General features: G+C 35.2%; 1 protein-coding gene across 1 annotated transcript in view; it reads right to left on the reverse strand.

Annotated features, from left to right (window-relative positions):
• The window catches only part of ITFG1 (integrin alpha FG-GAP repeat containing 1), a 287705-nt gene that overhangs the window by 138021 nt on the left and 124463 nt on the right, over window positions 1–25221 (reverse strand). Inside the window, exons 9-10 of the mRNA XM_007992185.3 lie at window positions 3520–3614; window positions 1028–1200 (exon numbers count right to left, since the gene is read on the reverse strand). Coding sequence (XP_007990376.2) covers window positions 1028–1200; window positions 3520–3614 — 268 coding nt within the window. The remainder of the gene's footprint in view (window positions 1–1027; window positions 1201–3519; window positions 3615–25221) is intronic.

Consider the following 25221-nt stretch of genomic DNA (forward strand, 5'->3'; position numbering starts at 1 on the left):
GGAACACTCACTAATGATAAATATTTCTCTAAATATCAGATTTCCAGACAACACTGGTGTTAAAAGCAATAATAGGTCTGACTTTTTCTGAAGAAGTTGTTTTGTATCATGAGCCTGGTTCTGAATATGGAGCTGAATCACTAGTAATTCCAGAGTCAACAAATAAATTAATGCTCAGAAAAATAATGTAAAAGGAAAGAAAGAATAAGGGCCAAGGAATATCATTAATTGTGAGATGAATAAAACGATAAGGTATTAAAATTTAGGAACAGTCATATTTATGGCATCTGTCAGGATTCAAGCTAATTATGAGTTTAACTATATTGGTTTATCTATTGGTACTTCTATTTCAAAAATTAAAGTAATTGCAGCATTAAAAGTCACTGCTAATGCAATAAATGTACTCACAGTTTACACATACAGAAAGTATCAATAGTCATGGTGGAATTTCCAATGTCATTACAAAACAAGCAATAATAATGTAACAACATTTACCAAATGTAAAATCAATACGCCAAGAGTATCTTTCTAAGTCATTCATTTACTTTTACCTTATTTAATCTTTACTATAACTCCACGACAGAGGTACAATTATTACACTTATTTTACACATGAAGAATTTGAGTAATATGACCAAGGTCACACAGAGGGTAAGTGGTTGGACTGAGATCAAAGCCTAGAGTCAGTTCTTAACCACCAGTGTCTTCGGTCTCAAAATGTAATTGGGTCATTTGCCTATAAAAACTTTTGACCTCTTAAAGATTAAGTTTTACTGAGTGAAATATAACTTTTTACTTCAGACTGGGTGTTCATTTTTGTTTTACAGATAATGAATCTGTGGGAAAAAAATAGGTATTCTAAGCAGTTGTGAGAAGTGTAGGGATCAAATTAAAACACAGGAACTCAGCTCATCATGTTCCTTATTTAAGAGATTATAACATATTTAGGTACTATTCAGTTGCAAAGCACCATGGTTTGCAAATATTTCTCACACAGTTTACAAATATTTCTCAGTTAATTTTCTTACCTTCCAGATGTGTTCTTTAGTATGACCAGAGCATCTGGATAGCCATCCATATTGTAGTCTCCAATATGAAGGGTAATTGGAATTGGTATTTCAGTTGGTTGCTGTTTATCCACAAACGGCACAAAGCCCCAGAGTGTGCCCTTATTACTGAAATCTTGTAGGACTGGAACCCACTATGGATTAAGAGAAAAGGATCAGACTTTATAGTTATGAAAAAATTTACAATTTGCAAAACAAATGATCCATTAAGTTTTCAAGATAAGCATTATTTTACTTAACGTCTTTATCTCTACAATATGGTAGGGTATCATAATTTACTCTGGTGAATAGGTGACACTCTGGGGAAAGAAAAAAAGTGGTCTCCGTTAGAATTTATCCTAGTCATTTTTGTCTAACTGGCACAGAAAGCCTTAGAAAGTTTTTCACAATATTGCACGAATCTTAGGATTGAACTGATTTTAATACACATCTAGTCAGATTACATAATTTAAAACTGTGTCACATAGAAACACTCAAATGAATATTTTTAAAAAACTAGAGCAAACTGTAATATCATCTAATACTGATGTCCTTTTGGGAGGACCAACTTAGGAGGAAAGTTAGAACATGACAGAGACCCCCTTGTTCATTCTGCTGCTGTGCCTCTTACACATGCAGATGACTTCAGTCATTACCTTCCAGCCGAGCAGTTCCTGAGGCTTTGCAAACAACACCAGGCCTGACAGGCTTCATCAGTAACTGACAGGCAATTCTCAGCCAAGAAGAATGAGCTCTGTCACTAAAATGGCCGGAAGCTACATTTTTAGTAAATTCCTTTATTTCTATATTAATGGCCATGAAGAGAACAGAAAGAACAGGCTGATTTCAAAATAGGCTTTTAGAAATCCCTTTCTCTTCAGATAACATAAATCTTCACTTTTTAATAACTAGAAATCTGAAGAGTAGAAATCATGCCATTACAGTTATAGATGTGCCCACAATTTGCTGAGTATGAATGCTGGCACATAACCTGAAGATGTCTGAGCAGAAGCAGGCACAGCTGACTTGAGATGGCAGGAGACCAAACATGCCTAGAGATTCCTTTCCTTTCCTTCTAAGCAGGTGACTCATTTATATGGCTGCAAGTCAAATTATATTAAAGACGGTTTCTTGAAAAGGGGTTAATAAACAGAGTATCTGCAATAATTTATATATTTTCCAAAGAAAGTATAATTTACCAGAGAAAAAGGGAAACTTGGAAAAGACATATTTACAGAAAATGAGTGTTTTAAAAAAATTGGTATGCATCTTTAATAATTTTTCAATCCTTCTTTAAGCAAAACAGTATTATTTTATATATCATTAAAATGTTTCAATGGTTTCACTTGATTTTTAAAAAACTGTTGGGTTTTATTTTAGCAGATGAGATATTTCAATGCCACGTTATCACAAATTTCTGAAGAGGCTGACAGGTTATTAATGAGGATAAACCACACTGAATAAAGTATTCCTGTTAAAGTAAATGTATTAAGGCCTAAAATGTAAAAAGATTTTTCAGTATCAATATGACACTGATAATAGTCACCAAAGAACTGTGACATTTATCTTCCCAGAGAGAGAGATGACTGTATAATTTGAAAATATTCTTACAGTAGTCTGTCAACAGGCAATAATTACTAGGATTACTAATAATTATGAACCAATGATTAAGTGTTACTTGATCTAAAGTTTTAAGTGATTCAAAACCTTAAAAAAAGTTCAAGATAAAACTTATAGGTAGAACAGTTAAATGCTTTCATTTATTTTATTTTAAGGCTAGTAAAGTGAAGCAGTGGGGGTGGAGAAGAAACAAGGACATCCATAACTGGCTGTGTATACTTAACACCACGGTATTCAGACTGGTCAGTTAAACGCTTTTAGAATGTTGACTGTTTGAAGATTTGTTTTCACATAAAATATGATGCTCCCTTTCCAAAAGGGCTATAAAGTCAGTATGTTACTCTATCATTTATTACCCTCCAAAAGAAAATAAAACAATTCTAATAAGATTGTTCCAACCTATCATTCCCATATTAATCCTCCACTGTGACTGTCAGATTCGAAACTGCTTACCTACAAGTTACAGGTAAAAGTCAGCATGAGGTAATAAAATAGGTTTAGATAACACAAATAAAAACAACATCAGCTGCGAAAATAGATATAATGTTCTTCTACGTAACCTTTCATTATAGTGTGTTCTGTCATATTCCTGGCATATAAAAAGCTAAAAGATCATTTAATTATAGTATCCAGAATGGGTTTTCTTCACCAGAAATAATTATAATGATGCTTCTCCCTCAACAAATTAAAAAAATAATAGATTTAAATGCATTTCATTAAGTTAAAATGAGGAAGTTGGTAACTTAATTTTGGGGTTCCCTCTGTTCTGATTCTACAGGTAACTTTTCTAACCTTTGAAGATTTTTTTCCAAGCACATAAAAAAATGTTTACATTAAAAAGCAACTTGATATACCTGCTTTGTCCCAGATCTCACTAAGTAGATGGTACTTTTTTGGCAATTTTTATCTTCACAGCCTGGCAGTAAATGATCCATGTGTCCATCTCCATCTGCCAAAAGAAACTTCAAGAGTCCATTAATAGTCACAAAATAAAGTGTTCTTGTATGGTATATTACATTTATTATTTGTTCAAAGTCTACATCAATCTGGATACAACAGAAGAATTTGACACGTGGCTTCAAAATGAATATGATTTTATTCATATTCTGGCCCTTGCAGCTGATTATCTGGACTATGTCTTCTTCTAAATTGCACACTTTTGTGTGGTTAAGTATTTCTATAGGAGGGAGGGGGGCAAGGGCTGAAAAACTATCGGGTCCCAACCTTCAGCATCACGTAATATACCCATGTAACAAACCTACATATGGACTCCTTGAATTTAAAATAAAAGTTGAAATTATAAAAAGGAAAATGTATAGTGTTAGTAAGAGCCCCCATTTCAGCCTGTAATGTTAAAATCATCAATTTTTAAAAATGTAGTTTTGACTTATTTAAGTAATTATCACTGCTGCCATCGAAGAGAAAAATAAGCATTATCAATGGTAGTCCATTATTATATGGAGTATTTTAAATGTGAGACTCTTATCTTTATACACACGTAAGAGCCTTTATTCTGGATGAACTTCGATCCAATAGTTATAAAGTTCTCAGCACTCTGGCTTCTTAAAAGCACCAATAAATTTTTATCAATGAAAAAGCAAATGAAGGGAATATAGATATCCTTTCCAAGTGACCGTTTTTTACAAAGTTGCACAGTATTTAGCTAAGGCCTATAGAGGTGAGGTTATGGAGGAAGTTAGTAAGTTACTGAGGTTACTGAGGAGTCAGCTCCTCTAGTGCTCGCTCCCATCTAATGTCCCCACTACCTGATGGGGTTTACAGATTTTGATGTTCCAGAGTTAAGTCTCTTTATGTGGACATTCACAATGCACAGTCACTTAGCTTTTTAATTTGGGGACTGATTTTGTATTGTTTTAATCACTGAGTTATTTCCTATTGTTTATATTATTTAACTTGTACCTGAGGTAGTATATACACTTGGAAGAAAATAAAAGGATAATTAATACAGAAATATGCTTCATTGTATATTTAGTGAAGCATACTTACGTATTGAGAGCTATGTAATTATTGAAAGCCTATCGAGTCTCCAATAATGTATTCAAAAGGAAATAAAAAGAATTTCAGGCTGAGTGGAATTAAAATCTAGCCAATGGAAATTCACTTCAGCATGGAAAAGTAAAAATGCACAACAAAGTAAAAAATGATTTTTCATTTAATTTCATGATTTGATTACTTAGGATCCTCATGATTAACACCATTTATGATGATAAACTCTGCCTTAGAGGAGTGCAACATTAAATACAATAGTTGAATTAATAATAAAACACGTAGAGAACATCTGTAATTTGGCAACATATGGATTTGGACTACTGAGAATTACGTAGGTTGACAGATAAAAATGCAATTCTAGGCAGGAACACTTGAAAAGGAGAAGGTTTTCCAAGGAGATAAACATATATCATGGCTTAAAAAAAAAAAAAAAAGAAAGAGCTAGCCAAGTAAAAAAGAACTAATACAAAAATGTGATTTACAAACTGGCTCGAGTGATAACATAGACTTCATCAAAACCAAATCACTCTACTGTAAATCAATGGGAGAACAATTTGAAGAGCATTACCACAGTTTTTCCCTTCATTTTTAGCCCAATGACAAAATGCTCATATTAGAATCTTATTCATACTTTACTTTTCCCCTAGTTTCTCTTTCTTCCAAGTAGTTTCATATATCTCATGAATCTTTTGACAACCAATTGGTTGGTATTTTTTCAAGTGCTCTAACAAATATCTAGTAAACATATATCTAACTCATGTGTTAATGGCATAATCATGCATTTTAGTATAAATTATCAGTAATATTTTATAGATATGGTCACAGAAAACTAAACTCAATCACAAAATGTGTTTCTTGTGCTATTCTAAATGCTACACACACACACACACACACACACACACACAAAATTTATTTATTTATTGAGACAGAGTCTTGCTCTGTCGCTCAGGCTGGAGGGCAGTGGCATGATCTCAACTCATTGCAACCTCCCGCTCCTGGGTTCAAGCAATTCTCATGCCTCAGCCTACTAAGTAGCTGGGATTACAGGCGTGCGCCACCACGCCCAGCTAATTTTTGTATATTCAATAGAATGCGGGTTTTGCCATGTTGGCCAGGCTGGTCTCAAACTCCTGGCCTCAAGAGATCTGCCTGCCTCGGCCTCCTAAAGTGCTAGGATTACAGGCATGATCCACTGCCTCTGGCCTTATTTTAAAAAAATATTTAGGTGAAATGACAGAAATGGTTTTTGAGAGTACAATTTCAAGAATACAATTTCAAAGGAAATTTGCTCTTTTAAAGGAGAGAAACTTTTAAATTTACATATTTCAGTTTTCTGTACTTTTTTAAAAGCTTTTTTATTTGGTAGTAATTTATACTTAAAGTTGCAATAACAGAAATAGTAAAAGAAACATCTATTAAGCCTTTAACCACATTTGCCTATTGTTAACATTTTACCCCTTTTACAAAATCATTTGTGTTCTTTCCCTCTTTGAAATACATTTTTTTTTGAACCATGTATATAAGTACATACATTAAGGTCCTTTGCCCCTAAATGTATCAGTGTGCATTCCCTAGGAGTAGGGATATTCTCTTATATGACCACAATACAGTTAACAATTCACAATTTACACACAAACAATGCATTTATCTAATGTGCTATCTATATTTCAATTTTTTCCACTGACCTGTTGTCCCGTAGAGCATTTTTGTCCCTGCAGCACAGAATACAGTGCAGGACTAGAAATTGCATAAAGCTGTTACTTAATAGCCTCCTTTCATTTGGAATGTTTCCACAGCTTTTCTTTGTCTTTTATAATTTGCGTATCTTTTTAATCTCACACTACAGGAATATTTTATGTTTTAATATATTATTATGCCTGGGGAAGAAAGTATTTTTAATATGGGAAAAATCAGAGGTGCAAGGCTAGGAGCTAGAATTACTTTAAGCAAATTCTCAGAGAAATAATGTCTCTTTGTGAGTAGATTATAAAGAAGGGCATGCTGATGGAGGTGCTGGCCTGTGAACTTGGCATAGTACTTAAAGAACCAGGAATTTATAACTTCGGATTGTCTTTTCTTTGGGACTTCAGTAAATACGTATCTCAAGTTTTCTTTAAGGCCAAAATTCTTTCTCAAAAACTCAAGAGAAACTGCAACAGAAGGAACAGCATTTTGATTTACTTATATTTACAAAAAACAGTGTAAAAATCAGCCTTTTTCAGGACTGATCATCCTAAACTAACAAACATATGCTAACTTCCCTTTGATGGTAACTTTAGCCAAATTACAAATGAAATTCTTCTCTAAAACATATAAATACTTTATTGAAATATAATTAAGGGTTTAAAACGAATTTAGAGAAACTAAAACTGATTTAGAGAAAATTTTAAATTTTAAAAGCAAAACTAAAGTGTTACTGTTCTTATAAAAATGGATTACAATGAATTTTTATATATAATTTTGTTTTTAATTAAGCAGAGAACAAAAAAAGATACACATAAAAAAGGTTCACATATATCACTTATTCTCTTAAGCATTCTTAATATTTTCAGTCTAATGAAGTTAACTGACCTGTGGAATTGTTTAAGCAAATTAGAACTCATTGCTTTGCCCCCAGATTACCTTTCCAACTTTGTTAACCACAATTTCTCTAATGCAGTGGTTCTGCAGCCTCTGAATCAGCTGGGAACTTGTTAGAAATGAGAATTCTTAGGCTCCTGCCCAGATCTAATGAATCAGAATCTCAGGAAGAAACTAAAAAAAAAAGCCGTTTTACTCCATCCTGTGCTCCCCTCCAGTGGCAACCACTATAGCAGTTTCTTGTCTATCCTTCCAAGACAGTCTATGCAAATACATATACTACATATAATTTTGCACAAATAGTGTACTCTACACACTTTTTGGCATCCTAAATTTCTGACTTAATAATCTTTGAGATGGTTTCATAATGGTAAATCTGTATCTGTGTCATATAGATAATATAGTATTACATTGTATGAAGGTATCTCAGTAACTGATTCTCTACTGATATGCAAATACTGGGTTGTTTCCAGTCTTTTGATAATCCAAACAATCCAACAGTGAATAATTTTGAATAATATCACCTTTGTGAGATTATATCTCTAGTATAAATTCCTAAAATGAAAATCATGGTTTCAATTGTTACATTAAATTAAAATTTATATTTTACGTTCCATAGCGGAATAGTTCTCAAACTTTTAAATACTCTGAAAAACTGAAGACCCCAAAGAGCTTTGTTTATGTGACTTGTATCAATGCTTACTTACCGTATTAAAAATTAAGACAGAAATAGTTCAATATTTATTAAGTTAAAATAACCGTAAATATATTACATGTAAACACAAAGAACAATTTCATGAAAAATAACCATTTTACAAAACAAAAAGTTTTTGAAAAAAGAGTAGAACTGCCTGGCTTTAAAATAAAATTACATTTTAACACTGATTTTATATGCAATCTGTTGTAACATGTTGTTTTGGTTGACAAGTAAGAAAAAATGTAGTTGGTAGAAGTATTAAAATAGCCTTTTCAGATAACCCTGGGTATTATCCCATCTATCGCCAAACTCAACAAGTAATTTTTTTAACGGTTATTTGCAATGAGGAATCCAAAGCCATATCAATGAATTTTCCCTACTCTGTTAATTAAAACCATTGGTCCATCTTGCACATTGAATGAATGTTTCATATCCATCTATGCATTCATGTAAAATGTATGACTTTGTAAAATCACACATTGATCCTTTGAAAAATATTGGTTATGTGAACCTTTTAAATGTTGATACACTTCATGATACTGTATCGAAAATTCACATTTGTTGATATCACTGCAATCTCATCACAAGTCTTTAGATGTTGGGAAGCTGTCAGTTTATTGCAGATAGAAGTTTTCCAAAATTCAAATTTTTGCTTGAAAGCTCAAATTTTATCACTGACACCAAATACTGTCAGTTGTTTTCCTGATGTGACAAGCTCACTTCATTCATTTTAGAGAAAATGTCCATCAACTACAGAAGCTGGAATAACAGTAGTTTGTCAGTTGTTCTTTCAAGTAAGAAATGGTATTTTAAGAAGTAGCTAGTTTAGTTTGCAACTTAATCTCACCACTGCTTTTCGTCAACACAACCAACATACTTGGTACGCAGATGTGTTTCACGCATATTTTCCAACACAGACTATGATAAAGATGTATACTCAAGGGTTGAGACTTATTAAAATTATTGTTTTTTGTAGATTCATCAAAAGAATTACTAAGTGAAACTGACCATGTTTCTTGTTCCCTTCCTCCTCCTCCTCCTTCAGTTTAAAATTGTGAATGTATGGTGATGAAGAACACAATGAATACTAGTGAAGTTTGGTGCTACTACTTTGATTTGTGCTACACTGGAAGCAGCTTTATCCACCATTGTTTTGCTTTGTCATTGTAAATGTCAACACGTGAAAAAGTCAAATAATATTTTAGTATTAGTGTAAAAATAATTTTCACCTTGTGTAATCCTTGAGTTTCAGGGAGTCGCCCCTCCACAGGCTCATCTTTTTTTTTTTTTTTTTGTGAGACAGAGTTTCGCTCTGTCACCCAGGCTGGAATGCAGTGGCGCCAGCTTGGCTCAGTGCAACTTACGCCTCCTGGATTCAAGCCATTCTCCTGCCTTAGCTTCCCAAGTACCCGGGATTATGGGCGCGTGCCACCACACCCAGCAGAGGCCCACAGTTTGGATCACACAGAGAGGTTGCACCAATACCTCAATTATCAACTGTTTTAATTTTTTGCCAATCTGATAAGTGAAAATGGTATATCACTGTGGTTTTCATTTTTGTTTTCTAATGAATAACGCTGTTGGTCTTTTACCTGCCAGTGTGTAGCAGCCCTTTCAAAATTAAGAAAATTATTCTTTATCTGTGATTTATTAATATTTTGCTTTATGGCTCCCACATTATGCTTATATTTTATAAAGGCTTTTCCATTACACACATATAACTCTGTTTCCCCCACCCACACCCTGTTTTGTTCTAGTACTTTTGAGCATTAGTTTTACTTTTAAGTCTTAGATAAACCTAAAATTTATTTTGATGTACAATTATGAGTTGTACTGTACTTTTCACACATGGATGTCTCATTAGTTGTTTCACACCAATTACTGAATGATATATACTTTTCAGAAAAGAAACTAAATCTCTTTTGCTTTGTCTTTTATCTGTAAAATGATTAAAAGGAACAAACTTAGCTACCATATGTGATCACTTTAAGGATTAAATGTGGAAGAAAGAATTTGGAAAAAAAACTTAAAGCAGTAAACAAACATAAAGGAGTCCATTATCCCTACCTAGCCCTATCACCGTGGTATTCTGTGTATTTCATACAGTGGTGTGCTCTGCCTAGGACATAGGCAAAAGAGTAAAAAAATGCATTAACTCCTGGAAGGACAGAAGTACTTTTCCTACAGGGTTCTCACTTCAAGAACCCACTGCAAAGTTGTCAGTGGAAATACTAAAACACTTGGTCATGAAAAATGAAACTAACAATTTAGAATTTGACAAATGTTGCTCCATGGATGGAGAAAAAAATTGTAAGTGGAATGGCTAAATATTTCTATATACATTCTGGAACTCTGAGTTCAAAAACAAAAATAAATCAGTGATTTCTGATTACAGAGTAGAACATGGCACGACAGCTCACACAGGGAACAAGTCAAAATGCCTCCTTCCACCATCTGGAAAATCTACTCATGGATGACTGTAGCATAGATGAGATATAAATACCACAAATCACATGACTAATTAATGGTAGAAGGTTTTAAATAGAATTCAAGGCTTTTAATATGTGAGACCCAGGGCTGAAAGATTTCTACACAGGATCTCTGAAACTGCATTTCTTGCTAAAATGGACTCTGAATATAGACAGAAATAATGGCTTTCTCATTACATTTGTCAAGAGATAGGAGATATCTGACAGATAATGTATTTACATATAAAATGACATTTTCTTTTGTGATTCATTATTAATATAAAGTTGGAAATACAGGCTGAACTTTTTACAAATCCATTTCCTTTTTACTTTTGAAACAGTGAAGAATATAACTTTATATTTTTCAGAAGAACACATCATTAACATAACAGAAATTATTCTAACAAATATACAGAGTGGGGCATGGTGGTACACGTTAGTCCCAGATACTTGAGAGGCCAAAGCAGGAGGACTAGTTGACCCCAAGAGTTGGAGGCTGTAGAGCACTATGACTGTACCTGTAGATGGGCACTGCACTACACTCTGGGCAACACAGCAAGACTCCATCTTTTACAAACACACACAATGCTACATTTTTTATATCATAGGATACAACAATTATTATATAAACCAGGTTAGACACTTTTAGAGAATAAAATTAAGAATTTTAAAATAATTGAATAGTACAAAAATAGATGGCATGCATGAACATATTTACAATTCTTGATTTTTAAAATGCTCATAAACCAAATTATGACAATGTGAAACAAGTACTAATACAAATTGAAAAAAAGATAAAAAAGATCATATCATCTACATTACTATGTGGAAGGAATAAACAATTTCTTCAAAATATTAATTTGTAAATGGCATAAATGAAAGAATTATGAATATGTACATGGGTTTACTTACTCTACTTCAGATGTTAAATAGCATATAGGTTGATTTTAAAGTTCTGCACATATAAATATAGAATTAATGTACCTACATTATTGAAGACAAGTCCACAAACTACTAGAGCCTTAGTGGAACTTTAAAAATAAGAAATATATACTATTAAATAACTTGAGCATGATCAGAAAAGAAAAGCTATACTTCTGTAAGATGCTGCCAGTCACTGTCAGACATAGTAACGCTGTAAAGTGTGACACGGTACCAAGGATACACAAAGTTAACTAAATTAGCTTTAAATTTTTGTAAAAAAAATTATTAATTTTTAATTGACAAAAACTTAATACCTTTATGATCTACAATGTGATGTTTTGAAATATGAATATAGGCCAGGCGCGGTGGCTCAAACCTGTAATCCCAGCACTTTGGGATGCCAAGGCGGGTGCATCACCTGAGGTCAGGAGTTCAAGACCAGCTTGGCCAACATGGCAAAACCCAATCTCTACTAAAAATACAAAAAGTTATCCAGGCATGGTGGCAAGCACCTGTAATACCAGTTACTTGGGAGATGGAGGCAGGAGAATTGCTTGAACCCGGGAGGTGGAGGTTGCAGTGAGCCGAGATCACGCCACTGCACTCCAGCCTGGGCAATAGAGTGAGACTCTGTCTCACACACACACATAAAAGAAATATGAATACACTGTGGACTGGCTAAATCTAGCTAATCAGCACATGCATTTACTTACATATTTAACATTTTTTCTGCGTGTTGACAGAACTTAAAATCTCATCAATTTTCAAGTATATATTGTTATTAACTATAGTTATCACATTGTATTTAATATAAACTTAAGCTTTGTGAATACTTGGCCATCAGAAAGGACATTCAGGATGATTGTTTTTCTCTTGCCAAGGTCTGAGATAAATCATTCTATTTATTTTTCTGATTGATATGAATATTTTTGTTATTTAAATTCCCAAATAATTGCCAAGCTTCAATAATATCTCATGGATACTTATCTAGTGATGCTTTTCTATTTTGCTGAGTATACCGATTCTTTTACTACCATTATGATTTGAATATTTGTCCCCTCCAAAACTCATGTTGAAATTTAATCCCTAATGAGGCACTATTGAGAGGTGTGGCTTTCAAGACGTGATTGGGTCATGAGGGTTCTCCCCACATGAATGGATTAACTCATTCATGAATTAATTAATTAATATGTTAATGAATTCATGGGTAATCATAGTAAAGAACATGGGTTATCATGGGAGGAGAACCATAGAATTTTATATTTGGGAAGAAGATGATAATCAAAATCAAAATGCCATAAGAAAAGGAAGAGAGGCTGTAATCCCAGCACTCTGGGAGGCCGAGGTGGGCAGGTCACGAGGTCAGGAATGGAGACCATCCTGGCTAACACAGTGAAACCCCATCTCTACTAAAAATACAAACAATTAGCCGGGCGTGGTGGCGGGTGACTGTAGTCCCAGCTACTAGGTAGGCTGAGGCAGGAGAATGGCGTGAACCCGGGAGGCAGGGCTTGCAGTGAGCCAAGATCGCGCCACTGCACTCCAGCCTGGGTGACTGAGTGAGACTCTGTCTCAAAAAAAAAAAAAAAAAAAAAAAAAGAAAATGAAGAGAGGCCTGAGCTAGCACATTAGCAGGCTCAGCCCCCTAGTAATTTGATTCTCTGTGCTGCCTTGACTCTACAGAGTCCCCACCAGGAGGAACGCTATTACCAATAAGCAACAATGGACTAAGACAACTACTATACCTTGATGATTTTTTTTCCTAACTCAGAATTTTATCAAGCAAAGTCATGACCTATTCTTTGTCCTGTTCTGAGATTCCTCTGTTCTCTCTAATATGTGAATCAAGGTAAAAGCTGACTATCTCAGTCAGTTGGGGTAGTAATGGGGTGGACTGAGATTGGGTCTCAGTATACCCAATTCCAGCCCAGTCACCTGATGATGATGGAAATGTTTCCTAAACATTCCACATGGCAACAGCCTTGTTTATTTTACTTTCTGAAGTCTGGAAGAGAACAGGGAGAGGAAGATGGGACTAGATTATTCTTAAAATTCTTATGACTAAACCTAAAACTCTATGGCTATTGTTTTATATGAAGTATTAAATGTGCTATGAAATTATAATCATTTTAGCTTTCCTTACCAAAAATAAATATGTGTATATTTAACTATGCACAGATATAGTATAACTTTTCTATAATGTTCATATGTCAGAAAAAATGAAGAGAAATTTTTCTATCAATAGTGCTTTAAAATTTTGGGGTATATCTTTAAAAATCAAACCATATATTATTTAAAATTTGGAGTAAATGTGATAGCTGAGAAGAAGGAAATTTATATACATTTCCTACATACGGTGTTAAAATAGAAGAAAAACACTTAGTATATCCTTGTTGTATAACTAATTAGCTTAAACATTCTTATTTTCTACCAAGCAGAGTGATACTTAAAGGCTAATACTTCTTTTGTCTGTTTACTTCTGAGTGCTCTCAATATAACAGAAAATAAATTCCATTGGGGAATCATTTTAAGATTAGCACATTTAAATGAAAGAGATTAAACTTTTTTCTGTCAATAGTCTCTCATTTTACTAATAAACTAACCTATTATGACAAACTACTAGCTAACTCAAACCCATAATCTGAATTCTAAAAATAAGCAAGAAACTGAAATAAAATCCTATTTTTTGCTTTATATATTTATTCACACCCACCATACAAGGTAGGGAAAGGTGGCTGCTAGTCTCTTCGTCAGTACAATCCTGCATTCAAAATAAAGCCTAAGATCAAAAGAACAGAAACGTATGTAAATATAAAAATCCACACTTAAGGCAGCAAGGACCGAAAAATGGTTCATTCTTATTTTGATTAGAATAAACAAGCACAAAATGATGGTAAAGTAATATTATTTTAAAATGAAATTTTTGCACACAAAAGCTTTCATTTAATCCTAACAATCTAGGATTTTATATTTGGGCAGAAGATGAGAATCAAAATGCAAATGATTAAAGCTATTCTAAAGAATTCCTAAGAAAAGAAGCCATGCTTGGGGGCAGCAGAAAGGACAATGGGAAAGATATTGCTTTCAGGATTGTCTGTTACTGTGGTGCTTAGTCAATTCAGTATTTTTTCTATCTACAAAATGAGAAGGTTAGATTCCATGTATGACATTCCAAAATGCTACCAGCAGTCCACTTCCACTAAGGCCACAGTCCAGTTTAGGAGCGTGGGCTTAAGTCCATCATAAGGACTTGAGGTCAAATCTTGGCCATCACTTGCTAGTAGTGTGGCCTTGGGAAAGTCATTTATGATTTCTTAGCCTCAGTTTCTTTATCTGTAAAATGCATACTATCCCAATGTTTTCTTGTAAAGATTAAATGATGATGATGATGATGACAATGATGACACTAATAAGCAATCACTGAGTGTTTACTATGTGCAAAAAAGTTATGAGTTTTATATATGTATTACCTCCTTTAATCTTCATAATAACTCCAATTGTGTTATTATCCTATATTACGACCTCCATTTAACAGAAGAAGAAATGGAAGTACCAAGAGGTAAGTACCTTGCCCATGAACACAGATTTAGTAAGAGGCAGAATCAGAATACAAACTCAGGCAGCCTGTGTCCAGAGCCCATATTCTCATCCATGGCCCTTTGCATAGTTCTTGGCACATAAGAGCTAAATATGTGGTAGTAATTGTTAGAATAACAAACACTCAAAAGTGTCAAATGGTGACACTACATAAGCCAAATGTCAACATTTGGGCAGGGATGGGTTACAGATTCTTAGTTTCTTCTGGAGAGCATAAATGAAAGGGTGACCTTCAAAGAGGGTTGAAAATGCCTGGTACTGGTAAGAAATAGACGGGCAAGCCAATGGAACAGAATAGAGAGCCCAGAAATAAAGCTGCACACCTATAAACAAACAATCTTTAACAAAGTTGAGAAAAATAAGCAAAGGAAAAAGGACTCTCTATTCAATAAATGGTGCTGGAAAAACTGGCTAACCATAGACAGAAGAATGAAACTGGACCCCTACCTCTTACCATATATAAAAAATAACTGAAGATGGATTAAAGACATAAATGTAAGACCTCAACCTAAAAAATCCTAGAAAAAAACCTAGGAAATACTCTTTGGGACATGTGCCTATGAAAAGAATTTATGACTAAGTCCTCAAAAGCAAGTAAAACAAAAATAAAAATTGACAAGTTGAATCTAAATAAATTAAAGAGCTTCTGCATAGCAAACCAACCAACCCAAAAAACAAAAAACCCAAACTATCAATAGAGTAAAAAGACAACCTATAGAATGGGAGAAAATATTTGCAAACTGTGCATTCTAAAAGGGACTAATATCCAGAGTCTATAAGGAACTTAAGCAAATCAAAAAGAAAAACAAAAATAACACCATTAAAAACTGGGCAAAGAACATGAACAGATACTTCTCAAAAGAAGACGTACGAGCAGCCAACAAACATGAAAAAATGTCCAATATCACTAATCATCAGAGAAATGCAAATCAAAACCACCATGAGATACCATCTCACACCAGTCAGAATGGCTATTAAGAAGTCAAAAAATAACAGATGCTGGCAAGGCTGCAGAGAAAAGGGAAGGCTTAGCACACACTGTTGGTGGAAATGTAAATTAGTTCGGCCACTGTGGAAAGTAGCTTGGAGATTTCTCAAAGAACTTAAAATAGAACTACCATTCGACCCAGTAATCCCATTAATGGGTATATACTCAAAGGAAAATAAATTGTTCTACCAAAAAGACATCTGCACTTGTATGTACATTGCAGCACTAATCACAATAGCAAAGACATGGAAACAACCTAGGTGCTCATCAATGGTGGACTGGATAAAGAAAATGTGGTACCCGTGGAATACTATGCAGCCATAAAAACGAACAAAATCATGTCCTTTGCAGCAGCATAAATGCAGCTGGAGGCCATTATCCTAAATGAATTAACACAGAAACAAAAAGCCAAATACTGCATGTTCTGATTTACAAGTGGGAGCTAAACCCTGGATACCCATGGACATAAAGATAGAAACAGACACTGGGGACTCCAAAAGGAAGGAGGAAGGGAGGGACAGAGTGAAGAGGGCAAGGGCTGAAAAATGTCCTACTGGGTACTGTGTTCACTATCTGGGTAATATGATCAATAGAAGCCCAGATCTTAGCATCACGCAAATATACCCATGCAACAAATCTGCACATGGACCCTCTGAATCTAAACTAAAATTAACAATCAAATGAAATAAAACAAAAACCCAAAGGAAATGGCTCCATTAAAGTGAACATTGATAAAAACTGCGAATAAAGGTTATCCTAACTTCTGCTTATACTCTTCTTTCATTGAAATATCTATCTTTGGGAGATTTACCTTTCAGATCCTTTTATAACCCACAATATTCTAAATAAACATGGGTTAGTTTAAAAGTAAAGGAAGGGACAAGTTTCAGAAACAAGTAGACTAATTTGAAATAGTCTTTTGAAAAATGAAAGAACAGTCTCGTCATGCTAATTTTGAAATTTTCATGAGAAAAATATTTTACATGTTGTAATTTTTTTGTATAATCAATGAGCTAATTAGTACTTTTACTCAGAAGATAAACATCTTTAATTCCCTTCAAAACTGAAATTATAATTTCCACTTGCAGGTATTTTTGATCACCTATGAAACAACCAAATACATAATTTTCTCAAATACCCCAAATGTTATTAGGACATCAAATTCTTAGGTCAAAGCATCTTTAAGAGCTCATTTTGTCCTTTCAATAAGACTCTTACATATGAAATGTCTGAACCAGTGTGGCAGTTTTCTCACTCTAAATCCTTGTTTCACAAGTAGCTGTGAACTTTTTGCCAGAAGGGTAGAGGTGGATGAAATCAACAGCTGCTAACAATGATATTCCACGGATTTCACAGAATATTCATTTTCAGTGTTAAAATCTTTATTATCCATCCTTTCAAGGGAAAAATAGGGAATCAAATATTATGAAGCTGCTAAGTTCAAAAGCAAAGTGCACAAGGAATTCTAAGCTTTTACCTCTACAAGCACTTCACGGCCACTAAAAGTAAAATGTTCTAACTAATAACAAGTATAAAGATCCCTGTAACCTGGTGTTTCATTTACATATTTTGTTTATATTTTCCTAATGATCAATCCTTTTAATTTAAATAATCAGTCAACAGAATATAACAATCAGCTTTGACTTATTTCTCACTGATTTCAAATTATATGTTAGAACTATAAAGGGCCATAGAAATTATGTCCTTTATCTCCATCATTTTATAGATGAGAAAACGGAGACCCAGAAAGGTTAAGCCATTTGTCTGGGATCAGATAGACAGGGAGAGGCAAGACTTGATTCCAGTCACGGGGTCCTTGAACCATGCAAGCTCTATCTAGGAATGGCCCAGAACCAGGTAATTATTCAATTTGTTAGGCATAAGTCACTGAACAACATCAGGATTTTCATGTCAGGCTTTCCAACTAACTTCTGCATTACAGCGGCAGTTTATTCAAAGGTACTAGAGCAATTTAAGAGGTTATTCATGTATGAAATAATTGAAACATTTACTATCATATTTATAAACATACTTTAATTGTGTTCATAAGCACTGAATTAATCACTGAAGGGGAGAAAAACACCTACACATGCAGTTGTCTCAATTTTAATAAATATACAGTGCCCAAAGCTGTCATTCTCATTTTTTTTTTCCCCCTATTCCTATACACATGAAGGGTACGTCCTGGGATGGAAGAAGGAAACTGATAATTCCTGAATATCTACTAAGTCCTAGTAGAGGTTATTTTATATGTACTACATTACTATTTAATTCTGACAAAAACTATGAAGCACATAATATTATGCTTAATTTACAGATGAGGACATTGATGCTTGGTAATATTAATCACCCAGGGAAAAAGCCAATAAGTGGCAGGCAAAAGTGGAATTTTAACTCAAGTCTGTCTAGTTCATTATCCAAGGATGTCTCTTCTCTTCCTGAAACTGAAAAGTGTTTGTCAAAGGTTCACCCAGAATTAGAGACCTAGCAAGCAGCTGAAAAATACGTTTTTTCTCTGGATGGAAGGAAAATGGCCAATACTGGAGAATATACCCTTAAATATGACTTTGTACCTTGAGTTGATCAGTTTAGAAATAAGAAAAGCAAACATTCGTTATAAAATTTTTCTTTTAATGAAGTATATTAGCATTGTATTAAACATAATATAAAATGGCCACATAACTTTTATAAGTTCGTGAAGATAGTAAGGGGTAGAGCTGGGGTTCATATCAAGAACTGTTTGGCTTTAGGACTACAGGTATGTTATTGTACTTCCCTATGGTCAGTTTTCTAATTCACAAAAGAAGCAGAGCGGACATAAGGCCTGCTTTGTGCTTTAAGGAACTGGTTCTTTTTACCTTGGTCTTCAAGCAGGAAAACAGTCTTCATCATAGGCTAGGTCTTTACTAAGCAATATTAAATGTTGAAAAATATAATGATTTGAATTGAGATTTTAAAATTCAATGAACTGTGATGCCACGTTTACATGACTTCATTTTATATGAAATAGTGCCTTATCAGTTTAAATACCCACAATAGCATCTGGCACACCATTTACCATATTGGTATTTTGGCTCACCAGTAAGAAAGTCGTAAAATAATAGTGTTAGTATGTGTAAAGGCTTTTAATCATGTTCTATTTTATTAATCATTGATTTTGCTAAGTACAATGAAATCCATGAATGTTACTCCCATTCAAAGAACCTCTCAATGCATGAATATATTTCAGGCTAGGTACAGTGGTTCACACCTCTAATCCCAGCACTTTGGGAGGCTGAAGTAGGTGGATGGCTTGAGCCCAGGAGTTCAAGACCAGCCTGGGCAACATGGCCAAACAAAGTTAGGGTGAGGCAGTGTGTGCCTGTAGTTCCAAATGCTTGAGAGGCTGAGGTGAGAGGATTGCTTGACCTGGGGAGGTTGAGACTGCAGTGAGCTGTGATCTCACTACTGCACTCCAAACTGGGTGAAAGAGTGAGCCCTGTCTCAAAAAATAAAAAAATAAAAAATAAAAGAATAAAAAAGAAAATAAAATACATTTTATTCTATATTAAACAAACACTTAAATGTAGGAGCAGTGAACCTCAAAAAATTCCTAGAGCAAGTGATTTCTGAGATTTTGTTTCATTTTGTTTTGGGTCAATGATTCATTGCTTGGTTGAAGTCCTGTGTCAAGGCAAATTACACAGTTTTATATAGGTGGAGAACTGTCAGCTGGATTATAATGCTGACTTTTGGGTCTATATAATTTCAGCTCTGACAAACAATAAGTTCCTGCAGCTCCTTTCCCACCCTGAGCTATAGCAAATAATCATCAGTCAACATTAGACTAATTTTTCAGATAGGTCCCATTTTATGATATTACTCTCTATACATGCAAATACTATAATTAGAAAATATTCTAATAGTGTCCTGAGATGAGAAAAATTTTTTTTGATAACTATCAAGAATTTATTTAAAATTAATGCAAAATGACTCATAGACTTACAGAGTTAAAATCAGAAAACTTATAGAAGAAACTGGAAAAAATTTTTCTGTCCTTAGGTTATTAAGCAAAGAATTCTTAGATATGACATGAGAAACATGATATTAAAAGCAAAATTGGATAAACTTGACCTCATAAAAATTAAACATACACGCTTTTATAAAAACCTATTAAGATGGCTGGGCACTATCTTAATACGGCTCACGCCAGTAAACCTAGCACTTTGGGAGGCCAAGGCGGGTGGATCACCTGAGGTCAGGAGTTCAAGACCAACCTGGCCAACATGGTGAAACCCTGTCTCTACTAAAAATACAAAAATTAGTTGGGCATGGTGCGGGTGCTTGCAAGCCCAGCTACTCGGAAGGCTGAGGCAGGAGAATCACTTGAACCTGGGAGGCAGAGGTTGCCGTGAGCCCAGATCATGTCCATTGCACTCCAGCCTGGGTGACAAGAGCGAGACTCTAAGGAAAAAAAAAAAAAAAAAAGACAAAACAAAACAAACCCCCAAAACAACAAAAAACCCTATTAAGAATATAAAAAGACAAGCTGCAGAGTAGAGAATAAAAGAACTGCCAATCATGTACCTTATAAAGGATTTGTTTGAAGAATATATGAAGTCCTATAACTTAAGATGACACACAATGAGTTTCTAAAACATGGACAAAGAATTCGAATAGACATTTCATAACAGAAAAACCTACAAATGGCAAATAAACATATAAAAAAGATGTTCAGCATCATTAGTCATAAGGGGAATGCAAATAAACAGCAAAATAAGACACCACTACACACCAAATAAAATGGTTATAATGAAGAATGACAATACTAACTGTTGACAAGAACGTAGAGAGAATAGAAATCTCATACATTCCTGGTAGTGACAATATGGATAGCCACTTTGGAAACATAAAATGTTAAGCATACACTTATCATATTGACCTGGTATTTCCACTCCTAGGTATTACGAAGAAAAAGGAAACCATATATCTACACAAAGTCTTTTAAGCAAATGTTCACAGCAGTATTATTCGTAGTAACCCCAAACTGGAAATAATCTAAAGTCTCCATCAACAGTTTACAGATAAATAAAATGTCATATACTCATACAACGGAATACCACTCAGCAATGAAAAGGAACAAATTATGAATACATATTACAATATGAGTGAAACTTAGATGCTAATAAGTCGGAAATACAGTATGATTCTATTTACATAAAAAGTCTAGAATAGGCCAAAGTATAGAGACAAAAAGTAGATCAAATGATGTCAGCAAAACGGCAGAGTAGGTAGTTCCTGGATCCCTCACAGACACACAGAAAAAACAAGCTGAAACTATCAGAAATAACTATCAGAAATAACTGTCAGAACTCTGGAAAATGGTCAAAGGTTGACAGCAACCAAGCAAATGCTGGATCAAGAAAAAGGCAACTTGAAAATGGTAGGAACACTTGACAGCATTTTCCCTTGCCCTTGTCCTGCTGCTCTCGATTGTGGTAGCAGTACTGAAGCAGGGACAGCACTGGTCCCTGGATTCTGAGGAAATACAGCAGATCTTACTTATAAATCATTGTGTATTTCTGTTCTAACGTGTCTAGGTACTATCTGGAAGATGCACAGAAGGTGCTTGATTCTCTTTTGGCTAACTTGAAACTAAGGACAGAAAAGCAGCAGACATTACTCAAAACACTCCAAAGCCCACAGATACCTGAGGCAAAAGATGATGGATCAAGATATACAACTGGCATATAAGGCACTGAAGGAAAAGCTAAGGGAAATTCGTTAAGAAATTAGGGGCTGGCCATGGTGGCTCATGCCTGTAATCCTAGCACTTTGGGAGGCCAAGGGGGCGGGTCACTTGAGGTCAGGAGTTCTAGACCTGCCTGGCCAACATGGTGAAACCCTGTCTCTACTAAAAATACAAAAATTACCCAGGCATGGTGGCACATGCCTGTAATCCCAGCTACTCGGGAGGCTGAGGGAGGAGAACTGCTAGAACCCAGGAGGCGGAGGTTGCGGTGAGCCAAGATCACATCACTGCACTTCAGCTTGTGAGACAGAGCGAGGCTCCATCTCAGAAAACAGAAAAAGAAAAAAAGAGGCCGGGTGCAGTGGCTCATGCCTGTAATCCCAGCACTTTGGGAGGCCGAGGTGGGCGGATCACCTGAGGTCAGGAGTTCGAGACCAAAGTAGCCAACATGGTGAAACCCCGTCTCTATAAAAATACAAAAACTAGCAGGGTGTGGTGTTGGGCACGTGTAATCCCAGCTACTCGGGAGGCTGAGGCAGGAGAATCACTTGAACCTGGGAGGTGGGGGTTGCAGTGAGCTGAGATCATGCCATTGCACTCCAACCTGGGCGACAAGAGTGAACTCTATCTCAAAAAAAAAAAAAAAAAAAAAAAAAAAAAAAAAAAAAAAAAGAAAGAAAGAAATTAGGACAGCTGATGAATGCTGAAGATATAGATACTTGATACCCTCTTGTGGAAATTTTGATGCCAAACTTTCAGCTGGAAGGTCAGTGGAATAACTTTAAAAAAAGAATCACAGCTGGGCATGGTGGCTCATGCCTATAATCCTGGCACTTTGGGAGGCCAAGGTAGGCAGATCATGAGGTCAGTAGTTGAGGATCAGCCTGGCCAATGTGGCAAAACCCTGTCTCTACTAAAAATACAAAATTTAGCTAGGCGTGGTGGCAGGAGCCTGTAATCCCAGCTACTGGAGAGGCTGAGGCAGGAGAATTACCTGAACCTGGGAGGTGGAGGTTGCAGTGAGTCAAGGTCACGCCACTGCACTCCAGCCTGGGTGATGGAGCGAGACTCTGTCTCATAAAATAAAAATAAAAAAAGAATTACAAGGCATGGCTTTTTAGATTTTTGGTACATATGTTAAGGATTGTGAACAAACTGAAATGTCTGTGTAGTGATCCTCAACACAACCAATAAAATCGCGATTGCGACAGAAGGAAAAAAAAACACTTGTGTATGGTGAGATGTGGTGGGGGAGGGTTGGGGAGAGAGGTACGGTGGGGTTTAGAAAACCACATGCATTGCCAGGGCAAGATGTGTGCTCAGAAAGGGACCAGAGAAGACCCTGAGTTTTCACCTGGGCTGCTCCCTAGACTCTGTGCGAGCCCCAGTGCAAGTGCTGAAGAAGGGTCCTAGCACAGAGCCAGTCTGCAAAGACTGGGAAATATGACTGCTGTTTGTTTTATTTATTTCTTGGTTTCATGTTTGTTTGTTTGTTTTTACTTCCTGCTATTCCAGGAAATCTCTGTCAAAACATTAGATGAACACGCACTGAAGGAACAGAAATTTCAGTGACATACATGACAAGGAATACAGTGTTTTTAAAAAATAGTTTGGAAAATTACTAAACAAATGGCACTATAGGCCAGGCACGGTGGCCCACGCCTGTAATCCCAGCGTTTTGGGAGGCCGAGGTGGGTGGATCACCTGAGGTCATTAGTTCGAGAACTGCCTGGCCAACATGGTGAAACCCTGCCTCTACTAAAAATAAGAAAATTAGCCAGGCGTGGTGGCAGGAGCACGTAATTCCAGCTACTTGAGAGGCTAAGGCAGGAGAATTGCTTGAACCCAGGAGGGAAGTTATAGTTGAGACCACGTCATTGCACTCCAGCCTGGGCAACAAGAGCAAAACTCCTTCTCAAAACCAAACAAACAAAAAAACAAACGGCACTATAAACAATGAAGAAAAACCCCTAGCAAAGGGTGGGAGTGGGTGAGAATCTGATTTCCAGAGTTACATTATAATATCTAAATGTCGGTTTACAGCAGAAAAATCACAAGGCATAAAAAGAACAAAAAAAATTATAGCCTATTCAAAGAAACAAAATTAATCGACAGAAAAAATCCTGGAAGCAGCTTAGGCATCAGACTTACCAGACAAAAACTTTACTTTTTTATGTTTTTTTTTTTTTAAATTTTTAATTTTTGTGGGTACATAGAAGGTGTATACATTCATGGGTTACATGATGTATTTTGATACAGACATACAATGTGTAGTCACCTCAGGCATTTGTCCTTTGTGTACAAACAATCCAATTCTACTCTTCTATTTTAAAATGTAGAATTAAATTATTATGGACTATAGTCACAATGCTGTGCTAACAAATACTAGGTCTTATTCATTTTTTTCTATTTGTTTTTGTACCCATTAACCATCGCCACTTCCCTACTGCTATTCTGCCCAGCCTCTGGTAACCATCCTTCTATGATTTCCATGAATTCCATTGTTTTAATTTTTATATCACATAAATAAGTGAGAACATGCCAAGATATCACATAAATAAGTGAGAACATGCCAAGTTTGTCTTTCTGTGCCTGGCTTATTTCACTTAACAGATTGAACTTCAGTTCCCTCCATGTTGTTGCAAATGATGGAATCTCATTCTTTCTTATGGCTGAATAGTACTCAGTTATATACATGTACCACATTTTCTTTATCCATTCATCTGTTGATGGACTTCCATATCTTGGCTATTGTGAAGAGTGATAAAATAAACATGGGAATGCAGATATCTCTGTGATATGCTGATTTCCTTTCTTTTGGGCATATACCTAGCAGTGGGATTCCAGGATCCACATGGTAGCTCTATATTTAGTTTCCTGAGTAACCTGCAAACTGTTCTCCATAATGATTGTACTAATGTATATTCCTAGACAAATACTTTAAAACAACTATCTTAAGTATGTTCAAAGGGCTAAAGAAAATACAGGCAAATAACTAACAGAAATCAGGAAAATGATTTATGAACAAAATGAGAATATCAATAAAGAGATTATAAACGAACCAAACAGATATTCTGGAGCTGAAAAGTATAACTGAAACACAAAGTTCCCTAGAAATGGGGGGCCTCAATAGCAGATTTGAACAGGCACAAGAAACAGTGAACTTGAAAACAGGACAAATGACATCAAGTGCAAGGAGCACAAAGAAAAAACGATGAAGAAAAATAAATAGAGCAGAAGGGACCCAAGGGACACCATCAAGCGGATCACCATACGCATTACAAAAGTACCAGAAAAGAAAAGAGAACAAAGAGAACACTTGAATAAATAATGGCCAAAAACCTTCAGAAATTTGAGAAAAAAACATGAATCTACAAATCCAAGAAGCTCAAAAGAAGTCCACATAGGATACTCTCAAAGAGACACACACCAAGACACACAGCCAAACTGTTAAAGCTGAAGAGAAAATTTTGAGAAGAGAAAAAACAAACAAAAAACCAATTCATCATGAAAAAGGGATACTCAAATTAATAGTCCATCAGAAATGACAGAGGCCAGCAG

Source organism: Chlorocebus sabaeus, chromosome 5, assembly GCF_047675955.1.
Source record: "Chlorocebus sabaeus isolate Y175 chromosome 5, mChlSab1.0.hap1, whole genome shotgun sequence".
Lineage (NCBI taxonomy): Eukaryota > Metazoa > Chordata > Mammalia > Primates > Cercopithecidae > Chlorocebus > Chlorocebus sabaeus.